The sequence below is a fragment of the Nothoprocta perdicaria genome, unplaced genomic scaffold (assembly GCF_003342845.1).
Source record: "Nothoprocta perdicaria isolate Ctin4 unplaced genomic scaffold, notPer1 scaffold_65, whole genome shotgun sequence".
Taxonomy (NCBI): Eukaryota; Metazoa; Chordata; class Aves; order Tinamiformes; family Tinamidae; genus Nothoprocta; species Nothoprocta perdicaria.
In genome coordinates, this window is record NW_020455921.1 from 364,462 (window position 1) to 383,774 (window position 19,313).

The 19,313-nt window shown below is 39.5% G+C and overlaps 1 protein-coding gene across 1 annotated transcript in view; it reads right to left on the reverse strand.

Moving 5' to 3' along the window:
- The window catches only part of RAB2A (RAB2A, member RAS oncogene family), a 38,290-nt gene that overhangs the window by 17,412 nt on the left and 1,565 nt on the right, over window positions 1–19,313 (reverse strand). Inside the window, exons 3-4 of the mRNA XM_026050083.1 lie at window positions 11,569–11,640; window positions 8,504–8,571 (exon numbers count right to left, since the gene is read on the reverse strand). Coding sequence (XP_025905868.1) covers window positions 8,504–8,571; window positions 11,569–11,640 — 140 coding nt within the window. The remainder of the gene's footprint in view (window positions 1–8,503; window positions 8,572–11,568; window positions 11,641–19,313) is intronic.

Consider the following 19,313-nt stretch of genomic DNA (forward strand, 5'->3'; position numbering starts at 1 on the left):
AGAAGATGACTTTCCATATAGCATTACTGAATCTGTCCCTATGTATACTGACATCCAACACAAAATGAAGACTAAATGAATTCACTCATTCCCGTAAGTTCATTCTAATAAAACGATATGGAGCTTCTGCAAAGAAATTCTGTTACTTGCATGGGTACATATATATATATATATATTCACATACATTTATAGATACATATTTTAATATAAAATAAGAAGAAATGTCTCACATTTATATCATTCAATATCTATTTTACCAGGTTAGTATGAAACTAAATAAGAGATCTGAAAAGTCAAAACAGGTGCTTTGAGAGGCATTTCCACTTTTCCCTTCAAGACCATTATTCAAGACCAAATGCTTCAAGCATTCTTCATCTGACATGCCACTTGCTTTTTCCTTCCTATCCCTTATTTCATGAATAAAGACCAAAAGCACAAAGAAAGACCAAAAAAGAGTGCACACTATCTATAAAAAAGGTATGTTTGGGGGGTTGGTTGACGGGAGGGGAGTGTGTTATAACTACMCTTTCTCTGTTCTGTACAGGAGGGCCAAGCCAAATTTTGCCTCTTGCCACGAGGAGYAGTAGACAGAACTAGCAGTGTGGAAGCTCAATATAAAATCAGAAACARGCCTGAGGCAGCAAAAATGCCCTGTATCCTACGTGGAGTTAACAATGTTCTTCCATCCTCCCCAAGTTTTTCCCCTTTCCTATTAAAGCTTTCTTTGCTGCTGTATTTGAACTTTTCAGTAATTTATCCCAGAGATATGGGAGGGCATATCTCTAATAATAACCTCTATAAATTAAATCATAATTTATCCCAGAGTGGGAGGGCAGAAGGGAAGCAGAGGCCGGTGTCACTGCATGGATGGGAACATGGCATTTCTGCAGGCCACGTTACTTCCAGGACACAGGAAGCAGGGATACAGCCTGCATCAGGATACAGCCTCTCTCAGTCCCACACCACCCAAGGGGACCGAGGCGGCGGCAGAGGGAAGACACCTCGGATAAGAGCCAGCAGATGACAGCTACTCCACGYGCTGGAACTCGAGCTGCGCGAGGCTGCCTGCAGGGCTCACGAAACACATCCTGGTCGCGCCTAAGCAGGCACCCCCTCCCTCRCAGAGAGGGGCGCTGCTCAGAAACGAGTCCTTCATTAATCACAAAAAAAACCTAAGGCCGGCTACAGATCAACAAGTGACATTTTAAGTGATAAATAACCTCCTTTCTGGTCGCCTCCTGCTGTTAGAATTGGCATTTAGAAGCCTTTAGGATTCACGTCACAGTTTAGCAAAGACAAACTTTGTGAAATAAGAGACTTTGTAGAAGTTACAAGTTTCAAAGTAGAGCAAAGCACCATCCCTGCTTGACCTGTAGCACTTGTGTGCGCTAAAATCCACCATGTCCAACACTAAGCACACCTCAGTACATAGCCCAAAACACCATTCCACAGCGATGYGAGCTGCACACTAAGCACTGCTGTCTGCTTCGGTCAGAGATCCACAGAAAAACAGGGCCAGCAATGAAGTTTTCAGGAACATGCAGGCCAGGTAACTGCGTTGCAACTGACACAACATTATTCGTATCATACCTCCAAGCCTTAAATGACTGTTYAGGCTTAGAAGAGGTTCACAACTCTTCAGGGTGCCACACTCATACCTCCTATAAGTCACATTTTCATGTTACAAATAATGTATAAGTGATGCTGTGAACTTTTGTTGGCTTCCTGCAAACCACCACCTTTCCTATGGGAATCTGAGCAGTACTGACAAGGGAATATATTAGCTGCAGAGTTTTCAAGTCTTTGCTATCAAAAGGTGTTCCTGGCAAGATCCTTAACCGTACACTCTTTGAATCTAAAAATTGAAAGGAAATAAAAGATCAAGAGCTATGATCTCTCTGATCTAGTGCAAAAAAATAGATAACTAGACAGAATCTATAACATCATGTCTCTCTAGCAAATAAAATAAACTGTTCATTTTATTAAATTCTTCATTCTTAATGTTGAAGGATTTGGTAAAGTTTCACAGAATCACAGGGTGGCTGAGGTTGGAAGGGACCTCTAGAGACCATCTAGTCCAACCCCCTGCTCCAGCAGGGACACCAAGAGCACGGGGCACAGGGCGGCATCCAGGCCGGTTTGAAGATCTCCAGCGGAGGAKCAGGATCCTCAGGCAGCCTGTTCCAGGGCTCTGGCACCCTCACAAGCACAAGTTCTTCAAGAAAAATGTTATTTGGGTACACCACAGCACTTTTTTTTTTTTAAATTAGGAGAAAACTTGAATCATACATAGCCACCTGAAAAATTAAAATTTACAGTGTTGCACAGCTAGTGACTTTAGACTCCTTTGCTTTTGGAAGGGGCTACACATTCAAACACGCTGACAGAATGCTTCACTCGTGTGGAATTACTGCTCTTTTAAACTAGTTTACACTTTCCTTAGTTGTGCAGACAGCTAAGAGACATCTMAGAAACACTCAGGCCACAGAGCCAGTATCAGCCTTGTGCCACAGCAAGTATCAGCTTGTGACAGCTGCCAGTTGGAAACCACTCCACACAGTTGATCACTGGAACAAAATGTTCCAGATAGAGAGAAGACTGATACATAGCCATAAATACAGTTTTGAAAGTTAAAAATAAGTTTATTTCAATCACATGCCAACTTGTTTATATAAATACATTAATCTTTCATGCAGTCATATCTGTTTTGCAATTAAAAAAGGTAAGATTTTTCTGGATATTTACTAACAAGTGATTTCTGTCTTAAGACAAAAAGATTTTGTCTTACAAGTGTCTTTATGAAGCATCTGTGCTGGAAAGCGGCAGCCTTGTAGAATAGATTTCTTTTGTGTGTGTGTGTGTGTGTGTGTGTGTGTGTGCGCGTGCACTTCTTAAAAGACAAAATCGTAACAATTTAAGTTGTCAGGATTTATGTAGGAAAGGCAGCCAAGTGACGTGTTGTTTCAGAATAACCCTGTCAGCACCTTTGTAAGATTTGAAATTTCTGGAGGACTTAAAGATATCAAAGGGGCAAATTGTTTGTGTGTCTCAATAGAGGTTGCCAGTACCTACCTATACCTTTCCTTTCAACGTTGCTGAATGCAGGTAATCTGGACACCCACAGCACCTCCCACACGCTATCAACAGAAAGTTACAGCCATCCATCACTAGAAACACATTCAAGGATTAAATTTATAGATATTTTTGAAACCCTATGTTTTAAATAATCTTTCTCACTAAATCTCAGAGCTCCCCTGAGGATGAAGGAAAGGAATTGCTGTCCTTTCACCTAAGGCAGTAGCCTGAGCAGAAGCTTGTTTTATTATTGTGGAAAGACCCAGGTGAACCGTAGGAAAGAAAAACATATCCCATAACCAATAAGAAAATAAAATGCCAGCAATAAATGTGCCTGGCTACTGAACTATGATAAGCACATTACAAACATTTCAGGACACTAAGCCAGACAGCATCTCAAATTACCCTGGTTTCCTACAGTGCTGTAATGGATGTGAACAGTGACTTGGCGGCAGGCACTAAAGTTCAGATGATGGCCCCGTTAGACAAGTTCTGACAGGATTAAGCACTAAATGAACAAGTTTTGCCCACCCAATAAATCTAGAAATAAGATAGTGTTGCTATGCAGCAGCAAACACAGCCTGGGAGTTAACAACTGAACTAGTTGCATGAACCAGAACTGATTTTCTGCAAGTTCTTGATGTCACTTCCCAGCAGTAGTGGGTATCATCCCTTGAGCACTGAGTGTGCACCACTTGACCTTTAGGTTTAGCCACCTTGTTTCAGGTGGGTGGGTTCGAGAGCCAAACCTGCGAACGGCTTCGTCAGCTGCATGCGAATGTGAGTTTATTGTCCGAGGACCACAGCAAGCAGAAAGCGACACAGGGAAAGCAATTAATAAAGAATTACTCATCATCAGTATCATTAAGATGAAAACTCATGTCACGTGCTAARGAATTTTATTTGGTTCTAAATCTAAAGTGCTTGCAAATGCCTAAGAGTACCTGACTTATCCAGGCATTTTCAAATAGGCTGAATATTCCAGTCCTAGGAGAACTCCCATTGCAGATTAAGGGAACAAAGATGTACCTGCTTTTAATATTTAATCTTGCAGAAAAAAATGAAATAAAGCAAACAATCAAACAAACAATTATCATCCCAGGCTTATGTGCCAGCTCTCACCTACTAGCAAACAGTGTTAATTTAATGAGAAGCTAACCTGTATGTAAGCCAACATACAACTTGCAATTTGCTTATAAAACAAACAAAGATATGGTTTCTGTTATTTGCTTAACAGAAATCTTAGAGGCAGTRGCTTTTTTTGCTTGTTTGTTTTAAATGTAGCCTCCCTATGAATAATCTGTTCCTCACAGCTGCCGTATTGGGGATAAGATTCTTTCTCCAAGACGAGAACTAAAACAAGAACAGTTATTTCTTAATACGCATGAGGTATAAGCACACTTGCAAGAGCTAAGATGTTATGAAAACATAATAACGAATAAAAAGAAATGATTCTGATCACAGATTTCCATGAAATGAGGAAAAGTAAGGAATTCCAAATTTACTGTTTCGAATAGGAAAATTCTTGGCCATATCAATAGAGTCCATAGAAGATAAATAGTATTATATAGTATCATCACTGGTCTCTTTACCATTTGATAGAACGTGATTTTTTCTTTTAACTACTGCTATTTTTAGCTGCTAGCAATGACTTTTTAGTAACAGTAAATACAACAGGGACATATTTCCCCTCAACCACAAAATGAAGGCTATGGACTCGGCCTGGTAAGAAGCCCRTGTCTCTGCAACACTGTTGTTTTTCCAAGGAGAAATGATTTTTATAATTCTCAGCGTTACACTGTCACAGGACAAACAACATCCATCTGCGCAGCTTGTTTAAACCCCACAAAGCTTCACAGCTCCCAGAACTGTCATTTTGTTCCTTACCAACTTCTGCAGATCGCTGCTGGTTCCCTAAAAAGGAAAGTTATTTTGGCAACTGACAGTACCTTAAATATCACACTCTTCCACAAAACAGGAGCTGAATGCCTCATAGCAGGCAATTACCAGTTACCCAGCTTGGACAAAAAAATGTTTCTCAGTCTGCGAGCTTACTGAAAGGCATTACAAAAATAACARAACTACAGGGAAGGAAATAATCTAGAGACCAAGACAGACAAGGCATATAACAATTTAGTCCAATATGCCTACCCTTCCTGATCAGAGAGGAAAAATGAAAGTCAAGGATTCAAAGGCCTAAAACCCTTGACATGTCACATCTCAGCACACAGAGCAGTGAGCTTGCAAAGTCCAGCAATAGGGAGGCCYTGGAGCAGCCTGGAGACAGGAGAGGAAAATGAGCAGACACTTCCTGCTCATGTGACACAGAGGTAGAGCTGAGGATACAGCAGTTGGTACCAAGCAGGCAATATCCAACTGCCCGCCCTTCACAGGTTCCTAGTGCAGACGAGCTCCGGACTGGCAGCGTGCTGGATGAGACGCTGAGCTGCAGCTGCTGATGGACAAGCGTGTCCCTTGAGTAGATCTTCTCGTGGAGTCTCTCACRCAAAAGAAATGCAGTTTGCGTGGTCCCACATGAGAGCTGAAGGGCAGTAAGCACAGCTAGCTTCCCTAACATGCTCCTTGTACAAAACAAGTTGTTCATTTGGTGTTTTACTAAATTTTCCTGAGTTCTGGTACAAAAGAAGAGCAATCAGATGTCACAACTATCAGGTTGGTAAATTCACATCCCCCTACTGTAAGCCACACTACAACTTCCATATATTCCCACTGTCACTATATATAGTCTTCTTTGGAGCTGCTCTCATCTCTTTAAAACACCATAAACTGATCACCCTACATAGAAAAACCTGTCCAGAAAATTTTGAACTAAATACTGATTCTCTTAAGAAAGCAAGCCCCTATTCAGTGGTAACCACCAGAAACAAGTTCTGTTTCTTAGGTCTGTTCAAGATTCTTCTTGTGCACTGATGGATTAAAGGGAAATACAAGAGACTAGCACTAAATGAGAGAGGTGCCTGTGCTGCAGGTCATCCAGCACCAGCTGAAGACATAAATGCTTCACATACTGTAATAGCAATACACGATTGCAAAATCATTTTTTTCTTACGAGATAAAAACTATAACAACTTCATAAATACAGATATAGCACTACTAAGAGCTAGCAGCTCTTACTCATAGAAAAAAACTCCCGGAAAAGCTCAACCCAGTTGCACACTGGAGAATCAGTAACCGTGGGTCATTATTGACGTATTTGTGTACCTTAACAGTCAGAAGCAAAACACATTCTTGAAAACACCTCATCATATTTCTTATCTTAGTACTGCCTCAAGACCTTTGTACCTAAGCTCAGGATTGAGTCAGTTGGATTTAGATAAGCCTGCAAGCCACTAGAAATACCCCATGTTTTAAAAAAATCAGGCTACACACCATTAATTTTTTAACTACAGCCTATTATAAAGTCATTTATCACTTAAAATTTATAAATTATTAATAACTGACATAAACAAGCAACATACTTAGCATGAAAGCATTCAATGAATATTTTTAATTTATAGGTAATACAGTAAAAGAAGTTATCCAAATAAAATCCCTACCTGAGAAGAATTGACAGTCAAAAGCAATTCCATTGAAACTGTGGCTATGGGACATTCTGCAGGCAAGTAGGATGCCAAAGAGATTGTAAAGAGCTACTGAGTTGCAGGCACCAAGAAAAATACAATCTACTCAAACAGTTGAATTCATTTCTCATCAAGAAGCAAATAACAKCACACGAACAAAGTCAGTTCAAAAGATAATGAAAGACAGTGCCTGCATTTGCAGAAATTAGTAAGTTGGTATTAACAAAATCAGTCCCAGCTTTAGGAAGCGAAGACCAAAGCAGATTTGTCCTCACGTGGTCATACTACCCACTACAAGTTTGCTCCCAAAATGTCTGTTCATGCAGAGATTTCCTTCTCTCTTGAATCTGTAAGTGATCAGCAACCTCGGGAGTCAGCAATCCGCAGCTGGAACAGGATGAATGCSCAGGGCAGAAGCAGCCTAGAGCAAGCACACTTTGACCATATTTTTTACACCTTTTCATGGCAAACTTCCAAGGTGCTAGATGCCATTTCAAATGACGAACTTGYAAAATAAGCACGGTACACTAGCCCTTTTTTATGTAAAAGCAGTGTTTTAGCTTTTAAATATATATATCCCTCTACTGATTTACCATACAAAACGCACAAACATGACGCTACAGCTGTTTCTCTAYCTGTCAGTTTCTGGAGGATTCCTAAAATACTCTGGGAAAAAGAACCAGGAAATCGTGCCCCGAGGAAGAGGTAGACACCTTGGAAAGACACAGCTATCAAGACGGGCCTCAAAGTTGTTTTGTAACAAGCGCAGACAAAGAGGTAGGCAACCTACCCACCCATGAAAAGCCACTGGCAAGGCTGGTAGGGAGAAAACTCACTTCTGTAATCACAGAAGATCTGAGGTTGGAAGGCACCTCTAGAGATCATCTAGTCCAACCCCCCTGCTCCAGCAGGGACACACAGAGCACGAGGCACAGGGCGGCATCCAGGCGGGTTTGGAAGATCTCCAGAGAAGGAGAATCCACAGCCTCCCAGGGTAGGCTGTTCCCTCACAGTCACCCTCACAGTGAAGAAGTTTCTCCTCACAGGCAGATGGAACTGCCTGTGTTTCAACTTACACCCATTGCCCCTTGTCCTGTCACTGGCCACCACTGAGAAGAGCTTGGCCCCATCCTCCCTACATTTTCYCCTCAGGTACTGATCAGATCCCCTCTCAGTCTCCTGTTCTCGAGGCTAAACAGCTAACGTGAAAAATGTTTTTAATCTGAACCAGCACCACGCAGGCCTTTGCCTTGTTTGCCGTGCTTTTGGAAGCTTCACACATTTACCAATCCTTCCTTGCTTGTCTGAAGTACTCACTACATTCATGATTACAGTGAACCTGAGTTCTTCAGTCTTCCAAGAAAAAACAAACTGATCTTTCACTCTACTTTTACATCAGAAATGCAAATAGATCTCCAGAGGACTCTTAATTCTATGAGTGATTAAAGGCAGCAGACACACCRCAATATCCCTACAGTGAATTAAATCAAGCAGACCTTGCATAAATGCACAGAAAGAGACTACTTAGAGGAAATATAAATAATTGCAATAGAGAAAACATTTTCACAGAAAAAAGGCRTGAATTTCAGTTTTAGAAACTTTAGAAACAAAGTTATAGGAAGAAGTTGGGATACACTATAAATGGTAGAAAACTGCACCATTTTAATAGTACATGACACCAAAAAAGGAAAATTTTAAAATATTYAGTCTTTAGAGAAACTAAAGAAAGCTGCAAGAGTGAGAATATACTCTCACATAGACAGTGATCATAGAGAACTTAACTAGAACAATAAAGAAACTCTTAGCAGAGACACATGCTTAAAACGTTTTCATGTTTTGTTACTTACCGTATCCCATATCTGAAGCTTTATTTGTTTTCCATCAATAGTTATCATTCGAGCCCCAAATTCTACACCTGAACAGACATTACAGAAGATTCAATTATTAGGACATATCACAAAGAAAAATCTGCACTACTATCAAAGTAAATACCTGTTAAAGTTAGCCCAATATTGTGAAGGATAAAATTTCCTATGTACACAACCTGATTTTGTCACTTTTCCAGCTGCTTCAGAGACTTGGAAATTTTTCCAAGGAAGAAAGGAAGGAAAGGGAAGAAAGGAAGAAAGTCTTAACTTCTCAAAACTTTTACTTTAAGAACATGTTAACTAAAGTGTAAAGAAGGTATTTCCTGTAATATTTTCCAAAAGACTTAATAGCTGCAACTCAAAGAAAACAAACAAAAAACCCCACAGATCTCAGCACAAACAAGAAACCAAGTCACACATTCAGCAGTCTGTTAACATTACATTGCTAAAGGTAGTTTAGAAGATTTAATTCTAGATTTATTCAACAAAATAATAAATTGAGCACACAACCACCATCTTCTACAAGATAAATTCTATCAATTTCTTAATTAAAACTCTATTCTAAATTCCAGATAGTTAAAGATCAAAAGTAATAACTCAGAACAAATTTGTTTCCAGTAAGCAAAGTGAATTAAAATTCAGCCTTTTGTATCCATCTTTTAATGCAGCTTTAAGATCATTAACAGTAATTAGGCATAAATTTCAGTCTATTACTACAGCAAGTTAAAATCTGAGAAATGCCTAGAGATAGCAAGCATATTTATAACGCTATCAAGTTTCAATTAATTTGTTTCACATACCATTATTTCTGAAAAGAAAAAAAAAAATCCAACACATTAGTAGCTTAAATTTTGTCTAATATTGCTCACTGTCTAGATTTGGATTCCTTTAAATAAATAGTTCTGAATTGGAGATACCCCAAATGGCACTTTAAAAGCTGGTTTGGGRGGGGGAGGGGGCCACAGTGCTGAATTCTGCAGAAAAAGTCATTTTCTGGAGCGGGGGGCGGAACTCACCAAAACCACTTCRCAACACACGTGTTACTGTATCCAAGCATAAGCTGTGGCCAAAGAAAATTGATTCTCTTAAGGGCCTAAACAACTTGCAAAAAATGTGGAAAAAAGCTACCAATGGGGGAGGGTAGGAGAGAAGATAGGAGGGAACACACAAAGCACAGTATTCGGAAATCATTTGCAAAGCCTTGGGTCCTTGGGCTGCCAGAAGTATCAACACTGCAGCTATTACTTGATCTCAAAATGCAGAGATACAGAGCTGCTGATTTAAAACTATAAAACTAGCAATCACCCAASTGTTTAGTTTAGTGTTCCCCACAGAAATAATATTTACCCTATTATAAAATTCTTCCTGAGAGAAAATTGTGAATCTCAAGCAAAACAAAACAAAAAACCACACACCCACAAGCAAACAAAACAACACGAGGAAAAGCAGCTGTTCAGGTCTGGAGTAAGGGTATGTCCTAAACATAGAGGGAAAGCTAAACAGAAGTTCCCAAATGAAACTGATCTCAGGCAGATGTTACACGACAAGTTGAGATTCTCCCTGAATTTTCTAAAATTTAGAGCTCACATTTTAGACTGGTATACCATTTTTTTGGATGAATTCTGTAAAACCCTAGATGGTAGGATATATCCAAAATACCCAATTGTGGTTTTCTTTCTCCTGAGTTACTGGCAGTAGAGATAGAAGCTGCATTCCTATTTGTTAAAATGCTTGTAATAGACTGATATAAGTTAGCTTGGAGAATGTAAGCTTTTCTTAACCCACAAATTCTAACAAACCAGAACAACATAAACTAGAAAATACCAACCCATTTGATCATGTGCTGTGTGGAAACTCAGCTAAGTTTGAAGGTGGTGAAACCCCTTCCCAGCATGTGGAGAGAAATGGAAATATGCGGCAGGACTGCCAAGGCCAGGAATAATACACAAGGTGATACATGAGCTGGTAAGGAGAGGTGGCAGTAAGTCCTGTCTCCATAGAGGGCTCAGGCTCTTCACTCRACCAGCCTATCTCCTGCAAAAACCTCAGGAATATTTAAAAACTGAAGTGAGTGTATTAATTTGAATTGTATCAGCCTGTCACACACAAGGGGTGCAAGGCTTGCCACACTAGAAACAGAGGTTGTAATCAAACCACCTGATATACATATAAGGGAGTTCAAAGGTCCTGTAGCCTCTATAAGTAGTAGTATCCGTTATGCTCAAGAGCAAAACTGATCTGAAGACTAATCTCGTCCAAAATATATATATATTTACACACTATTCCTCATATTTTATGTGAAAACATAAAGGAAGCTCATAGAATCTGTTTTAGTCAGATCATAGGCAAGGCATCCTTTCATAATTAATTCATTCCTTTAGTATCAAGTATGAAATCATACCTCATATCAGATTCTCATCCAAATGAGCAATCACGAAAAAAAAAAAAACAATGAGGGAAAGTCCTGTCCCTTCCAAGTAGCAAATACCTCCAAGTTCCAGTCCTCCTTCACCAAAAAGTTAGTCTTCCCACATAGTAAGTTTGTGTATTAATCTTATAGTAAGTTTGTGTATTAATCTTAAATTAAGTCCTTTTTAAGTTAAGTCCTTTAGTTATCTGCTACTTGCCTTCAGAGTTAGGCTAATATTCTAGCATTCCAACATTTCTAACGAAAAGACTCCATTTATATAAACAGTAATGTATTTTAAGCTTGTCCAATCCTGTTTTCATGTCCAGCTTTTAGCTTTTCCAAAGAAAGAGTTTAGGCATAATCTGAATCAACTGGAACAGCTTCATAGCTATGTTACTTTCCCAGTAAGAAGCTGGCTTCAATTTATTTTCATTAGCTAACAAATACTCATCATATAAAAGAAATAAATGATGTCTTAACACAGCACAAACCCTACAATGGTTCAGCACAACAAACTCATACTCTCCTGCTTACCAGCATTAAAAAACCCAACACACAAATACATACACACACAYAGACACACATATATGCTTTAAAACAGTGCATTAGCATTGAGGAGGGAAAACAGACCTACCAATAGTAAGATCATGGACTGGTTGAAATCGCTTGTCTGTAAACTGTAACAATAAACATGATTTCCCAACACCTAAAAAAGGGGAAAAAARGRAAAAAAGTTTTAAGCAAATTCAAAAAAAAATTTTAAGAACCAATAAAAAATGAAGTAAACGTGTATACAGTTTAAAATCCATTACAAAGACATGAAATACCAGATTACTCACCCTTAAGTGTATAARTGTTTTTGTATAACATAAAAGCTTTCAAATTTCAAAAAAATACTGAAGTATTTACTATTCAGAAATACAACTCTAYGTATTTAAGAAGTATTTCTGCCTTTAAAAATAATGGAGACCAGTTCCCTAGCAGGCTTTCGAGCCACCACTGCACATCTCACCGCAGGAACTAGAGGTCTCGCTCCTCCGCACAACTCTGCCTCCTTCCCCCGCTGCTCCAGGGCCTTGGGGTTTCTCCCCAGGCAGCTCCACGGAGCAGAGCCTCCCTCCCAGCCCTCTCCATGTACCAAGAGCAGCTCCTCAGACTCCCACGCACAATCCTCACTACTGGCTGACCAGACAGGCCAGGCACAGTTGGCAACAGATGATGTCTGAGGGGAACAAATTTTGTGCTGTGTGAACTACTATTTTGTATTGTAGGAACCACTTCACATCACACGAATACTGCCCAGGAGATAGGCAGTTCCTTCTGCAGGTAGCAGCATAGAAAAGCAACAGCTAATGCAGTTGACAGGGTATTTAGGTCATCTAGGTTTATAAGCATCTATCTACTTACAAATCTTACAATATTTACCATTATAATTCCTTATTATTTTTTACTTGGAAGGTCATTATTCCAGTCCAACTCTAATTTCACATTTTCAGCTTTTAAAATCTCTGCAATCAAATGTTTGAATTACATATATTTAAACTCTCTGACCTGTATTATAGAACACATGATCCTGTAACATACAAGTTCCTTCTGTGCTCTGCTTTATCCATAGGGCAAGATGAGGCTATTTTAGCCATGCTAGAAGCCAGGCAACCACTGATCCCAAAGGACTTCTCTGGTAACAAAATACAGCAACCAAAGACCTAAGAATCACCAGGCTGCAACTTGCAGTGTGCGTGCCAGAGGTTTGCATATGGTGYCAATGATCTTTTAAGTGCTGAACTTCTTCTCAAAATTTGAGCATTTCATGAGGAAACAAGTCCATATAACTAACTATAACCATCGTCCATCTGTCAATCTGTTCTTGAAAGCCAAGACCAACAGCTAGTTTCAATGAAATCTAACAAAAATGAGATGTGCCCTTGATTGTGACAAATTGTAATAAATTTTAATAATAACAATTGCAATAAAATGATGACACTCTGAAATTAATGCCTCAGCTGATGCAGCCATTCCAACAGCCTAAGCCAATTGCTGTTGCTGCTTTCCTCCTCTTCCCCACAGCCTGCTCACGTGCATTTACCCCACACTGCCTCACAAGTCGTCCAAGCTCTTCCACTTGTCCACTGGGTTACACGCTGACTGAAAGAGTGACAAAGCCGCAGAAACTGCTCAACACAGGGTCAGACAAGCCCCAGAGCTGGGTGAAACAGGAAACAGAAATGCAGCAGCCAGCAGATCAACTGCTCAGACTGGCAGAGCACTATGGCTCGAGGCAAAGTTTGCAGCATGAGCCTTAGCAGATAGTTTTCCTTTCTGTACACCACTTTGGGTTACAGCAGCAAACTCTGAGTCCCCAAGCAGAGCGGAGGCAGCAGAGAAGACGCTGCACCCAGCCTCCCAACAAAGATAGCGCACCTGAAAAACGTGGCATGGATAAGGAGTTGGGAAGAAAGCACTGGAAGGAACAAAAAAATGAGAAGGCTAGAAGGAATACTGATGCTGCAGAGACACAAAACAAGGTTTTTAAGAACCTAGAAATACTAATAATTCTTCTACTCAGAGAATTTACTCTTTATATATAKAGAGAGAAAACTTTGATACCACCACTGAAATAGAGCTGCTCTCCACAAAATATAATCACCACCTCACTTGTAACAAACMGTCTATAAATCAGTCCAGAAATAGAATCCAAAATAGCTTTTGTCATTAACCTTAGAAAACTATTTCAGAATCATTCGATAAATACAAACCCCACAACTCACCAAATGTTGCCTGCACGTATCTTATACACATTAGAAAAATATCTCAAAACTCAATGGAAAAAAGTGACCCTTGACTAGGTGTCTAGCAGAAGCACTCACATGACAGTGTTTTTCGTTCAGGTGAAAACACAAATACTAACTTGAGCACAGGGCAGATCAGACCCTTTCAATGCAAGCACTGCCTGGAGCTGGCTCAAGATAACTGAGAAACTGCACACTTTCCTTCCTGCAGGCCTTTTTGAAGCAGTTTACACATCTAAAGGGTCACAACAGAAATAATAAATTAGTCTTGTTTTGTTTAACACTATTCCTTTCACTTTAGAACTCTATGGAAAAAAATATCTGGAAATTCCCTAAGTTTTTGTACTGCTGTTGACTGAAAAACGGCTCAAGTAGTTGCACACAAAGATAGAGTGACTGTTAAGTTACAATCTATTTTTAAGCTATAAATAATTTTTTCCCCTATAATTTTTAATGGTGATRTTTTGGTGACATTTTATATTTTAACATTGCAAGTTTGTAACCAGAAAGTTCTTATTAACACAGCTGGCAGCCCAGCAGCCCATACATTCCTGGAGCTCGAGAAGGGACTCTGCTCCCACAGATAGAGTCCCAAAGCTGTGTCACAGAAAAAGAATTTGCCTCCCCTGCAGCAGGAGGCACCCAGGAAGTCCTGTGCAGTTAACCACTTTGGGAACATACACGGATGTTGCAAAGATCAACTAAGCACTGCGTGCTGGCTGATTATATTGCATACAAATGGTATACAGTAACTACACTGAATTCTATACAAAGTACTAAGAACAAAGTGACTACATAGCATTCACTTAGTCCTCATTCATTTAGGACTGTTAATTTTATATCTGAAACAAGGCAGAATCCCTGGGAAAATTAGTTAAGCAGGTCTTAATTGCACAAGTCATCAACTGTAGAAAACAAAAGGGATAGATATGAAGCTGCACAGTTTTAAATTAGGTATTTATTAACCAAGTCTCCATTTTCCTATCACAATTATTTTAATATAGCTTTAATATAAGCTATATCTTTCCCAGAAGAAAAAAAATATATATATATCTTAAAACAAGAATTGAACACAGTTTGGGCACACTTAGGCAATCAATACAGTAAACAAAAGCTCTGGATTCTTGCTTAGGAATAAGTTGAATTGGTGAATTATGTGCTCTGAAGGGAGCAGAGTGCTTCTTTGAGGCTGCCTGTTCCAGGACCACTTCTCAGTAACCAGACAGTGATAGAAAGTGAACTAGAACTCAGGCTACAGCAGTGTTTTATCCTCGGGTCCTGAATTCCAAACACCAGCCCGAGCTGGTTCCAAATCCATCAACCTTCAGTAGCAACTTTCTACTGCTACTGGAAAAGCAGGAGCAGCTTTCTACTTATCTGGTGGCCGCTCAAAAACCAATTCCACTTGAGAAAGCCCTGCCAGACTTTCCTACCTCTGCCTGGCCCAATCACACTTCAGCTCCTCCCTGTCTTACATCACCAGTATCTGTTTCACTGCTCAGCAAGCCAAAACGGGTAAGACTAACCTCTCCCTCTGCACCCAGAGGGTTATGCAACGAGCCAAAGCAAGGAATTGATCCAGTGGAATACTACCCTCACCCAAAATGTCAGTATGGGCACAAGATTAGGGCTACAAAACGTATTGAAAGCGAAATTGTTCTTTTCAGTGTCAGGCTGCACTCATATCAATTCAGAAAGAAGCTCAGGAAGCATAGCACAGCCAATGAAATTGCACAGCCAATTTAATGACTTTAATCAAAAAAGCAGATTTGTTTCCTTCTCCCTTTCTAACTCCTGTGACCCTGCTGTGAGAGGCCCAAGGAAAGAAATTCATGAAACCAGTCTAATAAAGAATGATTCATTTTTGCTTGATTAGTTGTCATCTGCAAATTCTGAGGTGCACTAGAGTCATTACCAGTGAAGCTTCCATGCTCTCCCTTCCACTAGGAGAGATTTGTCTGCTGACAGGCTACAGCCACAAAGCAGGGATCCACAACCACTTAAACCAGTCTAACTCAGTCTGCAGTCCCATTCCCTGCACTGATGCTTCCATCAGTCACTGTGTCAGTCTATGAATCACTTCCTCACTTGTTTGCAAAAGCACCACTGCTTCTCAAGCAAGATGGAAGAGGAAGAGTCTTAAAGTAGCAGTCCCGATTCAGATTTGCTCTCAGAATTCAGCTTTGATACCCATTTAGATTTACTGCTGTTGCCTCTGACAGGTAGAATCACTGCTTCCCGAAGAGTGTCACCTTCTGACTCAGAAGGGTTCTTATATTTCCCCAACTACAGCTCAGAAGCAGAAGTTTTCAGCTAGGACAAGGAGTAGCAATGTGGGCCACCCAGTCTGGCAGCAGCTAACTACTGGAGTGGTTTACCTGCTCAAAGAACAATTTATCAGAGTGAACCAATCTGCTCACCACTGCATGGCTAAAGACCTGTTTCTCCTACATCGCTGTCTTGCTGCCACTTATCCTCTCAAACTAAGCAGTAGAAAGTTAACCTAAAAAAAAGAGTGAGATGAATCAGCTCCTGGAAAAGCGTGAGTCTCCACAGAGTAARGGGAGCAAGAGCTTCTCCTTTTCCAAGTAACCAGTTGGTAGCTCAACACAGGTACTCATGGAAYCAAATCCCTGGTGCAAACTGGGCTTAAACAAGTGGCCTGCAGCTCCTGTTTCCCTTTAAGAAACAAACAAGGAAGAAAAAAAAAATCACTTYAAATAATCTGAGCAGTCTCTCACAGCAGACAAGTCTCTAACACACTTTAAAARCAACTCAGATTTAAACCAGATAAATAGTACAAATATCACAAGATACAAACCTCTAATCTGACTGATGAGCTATTTCTAGTTCTTTGTGGCAGACTGCACTACTTTAGATCGCTTCCAGATGTTACCCACGCCCCATAAATTTCTTGTGACAGGCAGCAACTCATTCCCTCTCTCCTGCCTTTCCAACCACATCATCTTTATGCAACTCAGCAAAGTGCTATATTACTAACCACAGGCCTAGGCACAGTAAGCCAGTAACCTAAAGCAAAGATTTTTTCCACCCCCCCTTCCTCAACCTTTCATCAGTTAGCTGTTTGTTCAGTAACAATTCTGTCACTAAATAAGAAAATTTTAATAAAACTAATATGAAGGAAAGGGTACAAAGTTTCAATCAGTTACCTCTACAAGCAAAGGGATCTTCACATATAAATTTAAGAAGGATAGTAAGAGAATAAAAATAACCTTTAAAGATTCTTAATAATGACTATATAAGTTTGGAAAAAGTAATATTGTAAAAGTGGATTTTTAACTCTTGAAAAGAGTATTCATCCTCATTGCTTAGGTGAGATAAATAAATGTATGCCATTGTAAATAATTCACTGCTTTAAGTTTTCCTTTCTACATAAACACTAGTGCATATCTACAAAACAGAAAAGAAGCTCTATCACATTCCATTTAGTATTGCATTGCCCAAATGATAACTCTGCAGGTAATAATGATAATAATAATGAAACTCTCCAAACAAAATTAAATTACATGAAGCTAAGAAAACCTGTTCATGGCCTGGATGGCCACGGAAAGAAAGCTGCTAGTCATTCACAATAAAAGCTGCCTTAAAAGGTAAGTTAAGAAATAAGCTATAATAATTATGGGGGCACACAGGAACACTCTTATGAGATCAGCTGTAGATTATCTACTTACATCTCAGTATTTGTGGTTAACTTCTAAGAAGATAAGAAAACATATGTGTTCATACACACGTGATTATCTGCCCTCTTAGGGATGGATCAAAGTATTACCAAAAGGGTCTCACACCGAAATATAAGCAGTACAGACCTGTGCACAAATTCTCAACCTATCATAAAGTGTTAGCAACAACTCTGGCAAGACGAAAATCCGTTTGTTAAGGAGTATCATTAGAAAATACATGTAGAAGACAAAGGTAAGAGTTTCTTGCCCTGCATGTTGCCAGCTCATAAGAGCTGTCCCAGAACAAAGTTTAGTGACACGAGATACATGTTCACAAAAAGGGAAATTAAAAAAAAAAAAGCAACCTAATTAGTTGATGTTGCTTAATTTCAAAAATTGAGAATTTCCTAGACAAAGTGTTACAGCAGACTAGACAGCTTACTTCCCTCCATAAAATAGGGAAAGWTAGATCATCAAGCAATTATACTTTGTCTCATCATCTAACCCTATCTGCTTGCCACCCTAACACAAGCAGATAACATACAAGTGACTGTTGCTGCCAAGGAGACCTACTGAAGCTGGAAGGTAAGGAAAAGTGTGTTGTGCAAGAGGCTCCAAAGGTTTCTGAACTAACAGAYAGAAGAAAAGCAGAAGACAGAGATGCCCATGGAGGATGCAGCAACACTAATCGTTCAGACAAAGTGCGTTGGTGGAAAGTAATCTGACTATTGCAAAACTGGTATTTGAAATGTATGGAACTGTAACATTCTTTGATAGATATTGGTGAAAATACCTGGATATAAGAAATTGCCGATTAGTGCATATTATAACTATCATAAATAACTTTGGATTGATTCTGTAATGGATATTCATAGAGCTGTAGTGCCAGAAGCACCAGTAGAAGAAAAAGCCACTGAATGTCGATGACCACCAATGCAAGAAAGACAAGATCTGCTGAGCAAATGGCAGTCTTGCACAGTCAGTTGTCATTTTAAAAGACTGAGATCACACCAAATTTCTCTGTTGAAGTGGATGCAAGCATTCAGAATCACAATTCAGGATGCACATGCAGGTGCCTTGTATAACTGCAGACTTTTTGCTGTTCTGTTGACTGCTTGCATAACCCACTCTGTTTTGTAGTGCTGGAAAAGGAAGATGAGCTAAGCATCCACATCCGTTCAGGGTGGACGCTGCCTTATTTTTCATCCACAGCTTGTTTACAACTAATTGCTGAGTCACCAAGCAGTTAATCCACTTTCAAAGTCTCTAAATCAAATCCCAAAGATATTTTTTTGATCCCTATGGATGAAGGGCATGCAAGGCCACAGGCATATCTTCACTGTTGGCAATGCTGTGGTGGGCAGAGCAGGAGAGGCCCCATGCACTCCATTAATTCTCATCCTTACTGGTGCTGCTTCCTTTGGCAGCTGAATAGCAACCCCTAAACCACCACAGTCATTTTGGCAGCAAGCTGTGCACAACATAAATTGGCTCTTTGGTATTAGCTATATTGAAATACTTAAAAGGCTCACAGGAGATCTAAATAAAAGCAAAACCAACTTCCCATGATTGATATATTTAATTCCTTTTACCAGTGATTGTTGGACAAGYTTTAATTAGCTTCCAACAGCACCTTTTTATAAATGCTACAGTATTTTTATATATATAAATTTGTGAGCCATTTCCCACTCAGTGTGTTTCTTCTTATCCTACAGTTCCTGCATTTGGTTCCAAAGAAAAAGAAACAGTACGGATCTATGTCACTTCTAAAGTTGTATCTCATATTTCAAGCAATCTTCAATTAAGATGGAAGTCAACAGAGACCGCTACACAGAAAACATTTTATGATTTGTAAAAAAAAAAAAAAAAAAAAAAAAAAAAAAAAAAAATAAAATTTTTTTTTTTTTTTT